Raw genomic sequence first — 10370 nt, forward strand, 5'->3', positions numbered from 1 at the left:
GTGTTACGCTGTTGATTTCCGTGCATGTAAAAGATATCATGGCCGAAGGGAGTTTACAGTGACCACAAAGTGAAACAGCCTAGGCAGCGATTGTGGGCTGCATCATCTTGTGTGGTTTTGAATGCTCACCACCTCAAGCCTAGGAAGCGAAGGTTCTTTGTTGTGGAAAGGCAACCTTTGATTAATATTAGCAGGTCCGGAAGAGAGAGGTAACGTGTCTGGTCTGCAATAAAGGCAATGATTACAAGGTGGGATTCTATGCTCTGCAGCTAATCACTTTGATCGTTGGATGAGGTAGAAGAACAACCTTGGACCCTTTTTGTGGATAAGCATTGAAGCCAACAAAGAACAGATGGTACGGCAAGTTGCCATGGGCTGTAGCTTCATTGTCATGTAGATCTGCTTGTTTTGATGATGTTGTCATGGACTCGGATGGATTAAACTTGCTATTGTGGACTTCAATGGCTCATTAGTCACCAGCAATCACATCGGACTAAATTAGAACCTGTGAGATCTTCTAAGGGAAGGACTGATCCTCTGTGTCAGAAAACCGAAAAAACGCTGCTTAAATCGGATAAGATCTAAATCATAACATGTTGGTGTGTAATCTACAAAATGATCAGTATAGAGAGAGGAAAGGAAGCAGCACATCGATAACTAAGAAACATAGAGGTGGAGCCAGTCATAATAAACAGTCCTTTTTCCTCTACGATTGTCTCTCCAACTTGTTCTTCTGTTGCGGAAATCCTTTCAGTTCACGAAGATGAGGCCTGTCAATCGTAAGCAGTGTAATGACCTTGGAATTTGCTCTCTCTCTCTCTCTCTCTCTCTCTCTCTCTCTCTCTCTATCGATCTATGTATCTGTGTGCGTGTGTGTATGTGTGTTAACTTGGAAGGGGTAGAAGAGCAAAGACACTGCTTGATTCAGAAGCAAAGGGTGACAGAATCTGAAAACAAACAGCAAAGGGTTTCACAGTGCAACCTTCGCTTTCAAGAACATGAAGCTCCGATGCTTAGGAGATACACGGAACTAAATATCTGGCACAATTACTGGTGTAAGGATGAGGGCATGGACATGGCAGAGTCGAAGCCACGCCATGGAGATTTGACTTGGACCATAAGTATAGTTCGTCCACTCAATGGGCTGTGATGTTTTGGGTGACACTACCTGACCTCATGCCTCCCTCCCTCCCTGCAGTGATTAGGCATCTCTTGTTGTTCTTAGACATACTTAATCGATCTGCTCTTTAAACAAAAAGTAGAAGATCTGTAAAAGGTATGTTAAAATAAGAGACCTTTGATCTTAAAATAGGACTCGTTCTCTTGAATCCATTTGTGTGTTGTTATACATGTTTATGTCGTCACCCTTCCGTCACTCTTGAGTCATCCATTCTAGGCGTCTTGAGTCAGCAACTCGTCGCCACCACGCAATGACAGCTTCTCATCTTCCCACTATATCCCAAGTCAGCAACTCCAACTGTATCTTCCCATCTTCGCCTTAACTCAAACCCCATCTTTAATGGAGTTCTAAATCTTTGGCCAACCACGTTGATGGGTGCACATTAACCTATTTTCGTAGACAGATGTGGGAGAGAGCTGACCTGTAGATAGACCTGGGGAAATGGCTATAGTACCACGTCCCCGAAGGGCGAAGACAAAACAAAAGCAGAGCTTCCATTGGTCAAAACTTCGCACGTTGTTTTGATCTGGGAAGCTTCGCCTTGACATCAACAGGAGAAGGCCTCTCCGAACTCACCAAAACTCTTCCATTAACAGCATCATCGCTACGTCGATGTGGGTGTCATCAATTTCTTTCGAGAGATTAACAGATGCTTGCATGCGCAACACTGGTCTCCCCACCCAAATATTCACCCAATATATATATATATATATATATATATATATATATATATATATATATATATATATATATATATATATATGATTGTGCGAACTCTGCCTTCTCTGTTCGCTATTCGATTTCATATATTTTGCAAGAAAAAGTGTTGTCGTATTGTGGATGCCTCCACATGATCAAATACAGGCGGGGAAGCTGAAATCAGCGGTGCATCAGCATGACGACAACTCATGGAGGTGACAGCTTCCATGACCTGCAACCGAAAGCAAACGCCGTCTCGTAATGTCCGACGGGGTAGTCACTTTGACCCTCCAACGGAACAGCGCTCGGCCTCCACCTTATAAGTGCCATGGATTCTGGCTCCTCTCTGCCTCTACCTAATAGCACAGGAGTTGGGCAAGTAAAAGAGATCTGAGATCATCTTCTATAGTTCCCAGGCAAATTTGGTGCACAGAGATGGCGGAGACAGTGGTCCCCTGTGTTCTCCAGAAGCCTAGGCATGTCGTCAGAAAGTTTCTGGCCAAGCCGCAACACGAAGGAGACGGCGCCGTCGTCAGGAGAAGCATTGGGAGGTGATCACCAGGATGAGCTCTGAGATCCTTGTTTTGCTTTGGAAAGGTTCCTCTTTCACATTGGCTTCCTTATTTTTTGTGCTTTCAGGTTTGAGCTGAGGTACTTTGATCCGTTCCTCGTTCTGGATGAATTCTCAGGTGAGTTTTCTGGTTGGGTATGAAGAGATTGTCATTAAGAGGTAGTCATAGCCTGGTGACATGTTTCTTCCTCTCTCATCTGTGTTGCAGTGACTGCTCCTGCAGGATTTCCTGATCATCCTCACAGAGGTATCAAAGGACTCATATAAGCTGCTTGTCTTATGATTTTACATTCTAAATCTGACCCACTGTTTTCCATTTTTTGGTCTGCTGCTTCTTTTGTTCCCAATTTCAGGTTTTGAGACAGTCACCTACATGCTAGAGGTACGATTTAATCTCTCTTTCTTTAGCAGCTTTTCACCACATACAAGTAGAACCCTTCAATTAGCATGTCACCAATAGAACAATTTGTTTGTGGTTCATGCTAACGATCAACTTGGATTCTAGGAGAGAATGAACCAAGTTCTCGTGAACTACAACATTAATAATGTTTTTAAGTATGCCTCTTCTCTGTCACGATAGGAAAATGTACGTTGATTTGAGAGGTCATCTTCCTGGAAATTGCAGGGTGCTGTGACTCACGAAGACTTTGAAGGCCACAAGGGTACAATAAAGGCGGGCGACCTGCAATGGATGACGGCAGGAAGGGGAATTGTGCACTCTGAGATGCCGGCAGGGAAAGGCACATCCAAAGGCCTGCAGCTCTGGGTTAATCTGTCCTCCAAGAACAAAATGTGAGTCTACCCAAAAGCTTTTCCATCACCATCAGCAGATGAACATGGGAATGAAGCTTCTCCTTTCCATGTATCATTCATTCCTTTTCTTTATTTCCGCTAGCACTTTTCTTAGCACACAGGAACTGTGGAATCTGGACCAGCAAGTGGATGGGCCATTCATATCTGCTCTAGTAGGGTAACTTGGAAGTCTCAATCTAATGATTCAGACAGAGATAAAAGTCACGGTGGTTGAGAGACGATTACTAGTTCAAACCTCCTTTTCATAACTGGTCCGCAGACTCTGTAGCTCATATTGATCTGCATCTACTGTTTCGACCATTCACCTCACATCGGTCGGACTGGAATTTATGATAGATTCCGTGTGGTGACATTTTTTATCTTCCAAGACAGCCAACCACCCTTACGGTTTGTCCTTCGAGACCTGTTTTGCACACTTGCAGACGAGCCATCAATGCTGTTTGGACACTATTGGCATGCAATCCGCATTTGATTCTGCTTATGCCGACCCAAACATGCTTTCTAAATCATGCGAGCTGGACTTTCAACCAACCAGTCTCTTTCGAACTCCTAGTGATAGAGAAAAGCCTTTTGGAATTGCTTCCCTTGTGTTTCTCGACCAGCTTTCTTCATGTTCATTTCTTCCACTGATGAAACAGAGAAAGAAAAGCTTCCCTCACATGTATTTTGCCTGCGATGTCATCCAGGATCGAGCCGAGGTACCAAGAGATGCAGAGCCAGGACATAGCTTGTGCTTCCGGGAACGGCGTCGAGGTTCGAGTCATCGCCGGCGAATCGATGGGAGTCCGATCCCCGGTCTACACTCGCACCCCAACCATGTACTTGGACTTCACGCTGAAGCCCCGGGCGCACCTCCGGCAACCCATCCCATCCGCCTGGAACGCATTCGTGTACGTGCTTGAAGGCGAGGGGGCATTCGGCGGCGACAAGTCCGCCCCGATCGGCCCGCACAATCTTCTCCTGCTGGGGCAGGGTGATGGGGTTGACGTGTGGAACAAGTCGGCGAAGCCCCTCCGGTTCGTGCTCGTCGGCGGGGAGCCGCTGGGCGAGCCGGTAGCCCAACTGGGGCCGTTCGTGATGAACACCGACGAGGAGATCGATCGGACCATCGACGACTTCCAGTACTGCATCAACGGGTTTGAGAAGGCCAAGTACTGGAGGTCCGAGGCGATGGTGGGAATTGAAGGCTGAGCAGACGCCTTTGATGTTTATTTGTTTTGTTCATAGGGGAAGCAGCCACCAAAAAAAAAAAAAAAAAAAGATATCCTGTTTGTTTAATATCTCTTGAGATTTAAAAAATAATAATAATCTTTTGATTATTTGTTTAAAGTTTAATAAGACACATTCTAAGATGTGAAATCGAGCAATCGGAATTCCAAGTTGAAATAAATGGAATAAATCTGTTAATTACCAAATCCGATTGGACTAAATAATTGTAAATAAAAACATTTATATTAAAATCATCTGATGTACTAATCTTTTAGTTGTGAGTGCTATAGTTTATCCGTGAGAATAAAATAATAATAAATAACTTTTGACTTATTTTGTTTACTATTTTTCTTATTTTTATTGTCACGATAATGCCTAATCCAAGTACTCAGTCAAGCTCTTTCACTTGAAAGTTCTTTTATCAAAGGTCGTACACTTATCATTGAGGTTACTAACATTAACTATTGCAGGAAAATAGTTCTGTTTAAAAAAACATACTTGTTTTGTCAATCTGAGAATAAAATTCATGTCTCTGTTTTCACTGTCACATTTTGATGGTTCGGGAATTCAAGTTTATGTCTAGGAAGAAACCAACTCAAGTTGTTATCAATCACTACAGTCAAACCAAAGAAAAACACCATTTGATTCATCTCTTGACAACTTCATTGATGTCATCCAACAGAAATAGTTTTGCGGATTCGCTATCTGAAAATAATCAAAGTTACGGAGAACAAATCTCCAGCAAAAGAAAATTGGAGGGAAAACTCTCTCTATAAAAGATTTATTCAAATTTGATAATTCTTCATCAAGAGATGCATGTAATCTCAAAAAGAAAAATGGTTTCCATTTTCGTCATCATGGAAGGATGATATGTATCCTTAAGCACCACCCGAACCATACTTCTTGCCGAAGACAATGAGCTGCAGCTTGTCATAACCAGCCAGCACACCTGCACCCGCAACGGCACGAAGAATGTTAGCACCTGCACCCTTGAATAGTGACTTGGCTCCCTCATTCTTCAAGATCTGGGAGAAAGCGTCCAAGGAGCTCTTGTACTTGACGGCTTCTCCGGATGTCATCATCATTCTTCTCCTAACGGTATCGATAGGATATGATGCAAGTCCAGCACCATTTGTGATCAACCAACCCAAAGCAAAGCTTGCAAAGAAACTATCCTGCAATTCATTATGGCATGTAAATGGGTCAGCAGTCAGAAACAGATCAATTTTTAGCCATAGTACAGCAACAAACTTTAGAATTTGGAATTCATGAAATGGCCCAAAACCATGATCAAGCTGGAAAAGGTCACGTTATTTAATTAAAACTTTCAAATTCAAATAAAAATTATCCAATCCAGCCAATATAGAGACAAGTTGCAATCATGCCCAATTCCTTCGCTGGATACTGTCACTCGTAATGCTAGAGAACCAAAATGTTAAAAACGCTAAAATTCAATTTGCACCAATGGGACAAAAAAATATCAAGAGATGATAGAATTTGCAAAAGTTAAAAAATGCAGACCTGGAGATTTCCTGTGAGGAGTACAGGCTTCAAAGAGTCATACATTCCAAAGTAAAGACCACGATACACAATAATCCCAACACATGAAATGTTGAATCCTCTGTAGAGTCCAGCAATACCATCTGATTGCATGGTCTTTCGGTACACATCAATAAGACCATTAAATTGCCTTTCACCTCCCTTCTTTGCTGCTTTTGCATCATTTGCTAAACGTGTACGGGCATAATCTAGAGAATACACAAAAAGCAGAGAGGAAGCACCAGCTGCACCACCTGAAGCAAGATTTCCAGCAAACCATTTCCAGTATCCATCTTTGTCTTTCTTAAAATTGAACATTCTCTTGAAGTAATCCTTAAAGGCAAAGTTCAAAGCCTGCAAGAGGAGGTCTTTTGTAAGTATGATTGACACAACAAAAGGCCCAGATTGTATAAAATCAATTATTATATTCAAAGGTAATAAACTTATGAAAATACAAAGCTTTCCATTTTTGTATGATGAAATACTCTGTTTGCTATCTAGATGTTTAGTTCAAAGTGAAGGGGAATGGAGCAAAAACAACTAAATACTAATAAGATTCTTTTGAACAGTATCACTCAAAAAGAAAGAGAAGACATGAAAAATCTATATTACATCGAGTCAGATTTTTTGTACGTATGATTGATGCAATAAAAAGCCCATATTGTATAAAATCAATTATTATATTCAAAAGTAATAAATGATCCTCCAAAGTTGCCCATTTTTATGTATAACTAAATCCTCTGTTCAATATATAGATGTTTAGTTCAAAGTGAGGAGGAATGGAGCAAAATTCAAAAACAACTAAATTAATAAGATTCTTTTGAACAGTATCATTAAAAAAGAAAGAGAACCCGTGGAAAATCAATATTACATCAAGTCAGATTTTTGCAAGTATGATTGACACAACAAAAAGCCCAGGTTGTACAAAATCAATTATTATATTCAAAAGTAATAAACTTATGACAATCCATAGTTTTCCATTTTTGTACAACAAATTACTCTCTGCAATATATAGGTGTTCAGTTCAAAGTGAAGAGGACTGGAGCATACACAACTAAGCTAATAAGATTCTTGTGAACAGTATAATTAAAAAAAGAAAGAGAAGACATGGAAAATCTATATTACATCGAGTCAGATTATCTAGACACACTTCCACATCCAAATTTTATAATAAGATTGGCATCAGATAATTGTTCTCGATGCAGGAAGAGAAAAGAAAAGGTTCAAAAATGGTCCAGTGCATGTCTCTCGGCTAAATATATGTAGCCTAACCCACTTAAAGGGATTACCCAGGTCACAGAAGAGTAATCTTATCATAAGCCAAAGCTCACCTTCTATAGGAAAGAAAGAATTCATGAAATATTCAAAAAATTAATAATACTCACAATAAAGGAAGAGGCAAGGAGACAAACTGAGAATATATCAGCAGCCAAAGAAAAGCTAATTCAATTCACTGATGTTCCATCCTCATCAAACATTTGCTTGTGCCAAATTATGACAACATGGCAATTCATCATATGTTTGTAATAACAAAATACACTTTCTGATATCCATCAAATCTAATAATCTCAATCTACACTAGTACATTGATAAGTCAATCAACCACTAAAAAAGAACATGTGACATGTGGGTTCAAGAAGAGCTTAACCATGAAGAGCAGCTATGAATTACCTATTCGGTATACAATCTACATGATAAATCTAACAAACATAGTATTTGCCTAAGATCTGCCACTTAAACAAGTTCTAATTTCTGGAATTTGGTACAAGAATGGACTTAAACCAGGAGAATCTAGATAATGTGAATCACTCTATGTGACGTTAATAGTTTATAAGAGACATTTTTAAAACAGTCTACTGAATTTAGAGTGCGTTATAGATAGCACCAAAGGATAGAACTTACCTGAGTGGGAAAATAACGAATGACATTAGCTGTGTTCCCTCTCCAAAGTGATGCAACACCCTCATCTCTGATTGTTCGGCCAAAGCAATCACTAATCCCTTTGTAAGGTTCAGAAAGACGACCAGTTTTGATCATCTCATCCTGATTCTGTATCAGTAGTTTCACACGTTCAATTGGAGCAGCTGCAGTCTTAGAGACTGCAGCAGAAACTCCACCCATAAGGAAATCTATAGCAAAGCTTGTAAAACCTTTTTCAGCAGGAGCATTGGCAAAAACAGGCAACACAGATGACATAGTGGGGATACCACAGCTAACATTGCAAGCCTGCATAGTTGATTTCTGAAAACCCCCATTGATATAGTTTCCTGTTGTGAAGGAATTCCCATACAAAGACGGGCCATAGAAGCTGCGATTCCGAGCATGTAGATCCTGAGAAAAGCTAGTTCTAAGATGGAACTGGCCAGCAAACTTCTGGACCACTGTCGGGTGCTTAACCTGATCCTCCATGGCTTCCTAAAAGGAAGACATGAAGCAATCTATGAGCTCAGCAGAACACTACATTTTATGCCACAGAAACACTAAATTTGTAACTTGTGAACAATAACTCTTTAGAATATTAGATTATCCACCTGATATAGACAGAAAGAACAACCAAGAATTGGTAATGCTTGCCAGAACTAACATCTCAAAAAGAATATAAAATGAAAATTTCAACATTCCAAATCAACTATCTATTTGAAAGGTGAAAACTTTAAAAAGTGACTGCCACCCTATCGTTGTTATCCAATCAACTAATTAGAAGAATAAACTGGTCAAATAAAAACATTAGCTACGGCAGCCATTTTTGCAATCGGTTCACCAAATTAACTGCATATAGGGAGATGGAAAAGCGAGTTATTCAATTAGGATTACGTCTTTATATTTATTTATTTGTTTTTCTCCCATGGGATAGCTCCAATGACGACATGAGTCTGTGGATTTCTTATTGAGGGCATACTTTTTCTCGAGGATAATTACAGAAAATTATCTACGACAATAAAATATGTTTTTTGTTGTTTATTATCTGAATAAAGAGGTACAAAAATCAAGAACCCAGAAAATTTAGCTATTAAGTGATGTAACAACTTCGAAGTCGACCCTGTAGAGGGCAGTTGAACAACATAACATATTATATTGATGTGCATAAAATACACAAAAGTGCTGCCCCGTGCATGACGCTCCCTCAAACATGGGATCTGGAGAGGATCAACGCGGGCTTAGCACAGAAAAACGAGAGATTGTTTACATGCTTCGTGCCACGGTCAAACAGTTGCAAAGTAGCAACCTTACCAGGTGGCAAGACTTAATCTATCCGAGATCTACAGGGAAAGAACAAATCCTTAACTGCATGTCATTAATCCATTTCTCTCAAGAAAGAGTTCGTATATGCTAGAGAAACACTGGTTACACATAATACAATGTGAAGCTATTAAGCTATCACAGGCAAGATGAAAAATTCCAGAATCATCGAAATAATCCATGAGGCTCGACGAGAAAACCGGATACAAAAAAGCTAACTAGAGATCAAATTTACGGACTAACTTCGTTTGGTAAAGGCAAAGCTGGCAAAAGGTGGGGCCTTTCGCCAATCGGACAATCGATCAAGGTGCTAGGACTATCCTAAATACCAGATCTGAGAACTGAAAGTTTGATGGATCAAGCCTACCTTCTTCAGATCTGCAACCAGGACGTCAAACCGTGCACGAATAAATCAAAAACACGAAAACCAACAAGGTAAATGTTGCTGCTGCTCCCACCGATTCTTAAATAAGAGATCAGAAACCACGTTCATCGGCCGGAAAGAACGGAGAGAACACACATCTTCAGAGAAGTAAGACCGGGAGAAAAACAAAAAGCAAATGCAACGCCATCCGAGAAGGCCGAAATTATTTGATGCGAGATTACGGATGTACCGATCTAGGGATGCGTGATCGATCTCTCTCCGCGATTGGAGCACTCCACGCCTCAGCTTGGAAGAGGGAGAGAAAGGAGGCAGTGATGGGTGCGAGAGGAGCGAGAGGGGCCGTATTTATGCGGGTCGAGCAGCCAATGGTTGACTTGACCTAATGTGATTAGGAAGGTTCTCTTATGGACGTCACCATGAATTGTTCGTAGGCGGAATGCATCATACACCGTTCGTATCTGCTGATCGATGGTCTTTACTGTCAGATCTGATCCAACCTAAAGAATTTTATGCGGACTCTTGTTGGGATGAATGCCAACGTGGGGAGCGTCGTTTTGTGCTATTTGAAGGTCGAGAGTCGCGGTATTTTATTCCTGCAGAACATGTTCCGGAGGTTTATGGTACGGCGACTAGAACATATTTACGTATGGAGATTTTGTTTATCTTAGAGCACTTGACTGAAATATGGAGATTTTGTTGTAATTTCCTAAAATAAATAAGATATTATTTAGTCG

At 40.6% G+C, this 10370-nt stretch overlaps 2 protein-coding genes across 4 annotated transcripts; one reads left to right on the plus strand and one right to left on the minus strand.

The window, feature by feature from the left end:
• Positions 1-2182: 2182 nt before the first annotated feature.
• On the plus strand, positions 2183-4582 carry LOC103977885 (pirin-like protein). The gene is made up of 6 exons (XM_009393534.3): positions 2183-2430; positions 2519-2568; positions 2659-2697; positions 2804-2832; positions 3076-3242; positions 3950-4582. Exons 1-6 carry the CDS (start codon positions 2315-2317, stop codon positions 4452-4454), a joined length of 906 nt encoding a protein of 301 aa, XP_009391809.1. The 5' UTR covers positions 2183-2314; the 3' UTR covers positions 4455-4582.
• Positions 4583-5091: 509 nt separating this feature from the next.
• On the minus strand, positions 5092-9994 carry LOC135583004 (ADP,ATP carrier protein 1, mitochondrial-like). Of its 3 annotated transcripts, none has more exons than XM_065122808.1 (4): positions 9866-9994; positions 7914-8426; positions 5994-6365; positions 5092-5647 (listed from the first exon to the last, which is right to left on the minus strand). In XM_065122808.1, exons 2-4 carry the CDS (start codon positions 8418-8420, stop codon positions 5351-5353), a joined length of 1176 nt encoding a protein of 391 aa, XP_064978880.1. In that variant the 5' UTR covers positions 8421-8426; positions 9866-9994; the 3' UTR covers positions 5092-5350. The 3 variants fall into 3 exon arrangements, with proteins under 3 accessions (XP_064978880.1, XP_064978887.1, XP_064978894.1); XM_065122815.1 differs by having other exon boundaries at positions 7914-8542; positions 9866-9983; XM_065122822.1 differs by lacking the exon at positions 9866-9994 and adding an exon at positions 9619-9794.
• Positions 9995-10370: the final 376 nt, after the last annotated feature.

Source organism: Musa acuminata, chromosome BXJ1-3 (genome assembly GCF_036884655.1).
Source record: "Musa acuminata AAA Group cultivar baxijiao chromosome BXJ1-3, Cavendish_Baxijiao_AAA, whole genome shotgun sequence".
Taxonomy (NCBI): Eukaryota; Viridiplantae; Streptophyta; class Magnoliopsida; order Zingiberales; family Musaceae; genus Musa; species Musa acuminata.

What these genes read in the sequence shown, in the direction of transcription:
- LOC103977885 (XM_009393534.3), top strand. Translation starts at nt 2,315, where the DNA reads ATGGCGGAGACAGTGGTCCCCTGTGTTCTCCAGAAGCCTAGGCATGTC. An exon ending in GTCAGGAGAAGCATTGGGAG is followed by an intron (nt 2,431 to 2,518) that starts GTGATCACCAGG and finishes TTGTGCTTTCAG; the next exon opens with GTTTGAGCTGAGGTACTTTG. An exon ending in CGTTCTGGATGAATTCTCAG is followed by an intron (nt 2,569 to 2,658) that starts GTGAGTTTTCTG and finishes TCTGTGTTGCAG; the next exon opens with TGACTGCTCCTGCAGGATTT.
- LOC135583004 (XM_065122808.1), bottom strand. Translation starts at nt 8,420, where the DNA reads ATGGAGGATCAGGTTAAGCACCCGACAGTGGTCCAGAAGTTTGCTGGC. An exon ending in TTCGTTATTTTCCCACTCAG is followed by an intron (nt 6,366 to 7,913) that starts GTAAGTTCTATC and finishes CTCCTCTTGCAG; the next exon opens with GCTTTGAACTTTGCCTTTAA. An exon ending in TCCTCACAGGAAATCTCCAG is followed by an intron (nt 5,648 to 5,993) that starts GTCTGCATTTTT and finishes AATGAATTGCAG; the next exon opens with GATAGTTTCTTTGCAAGCTT.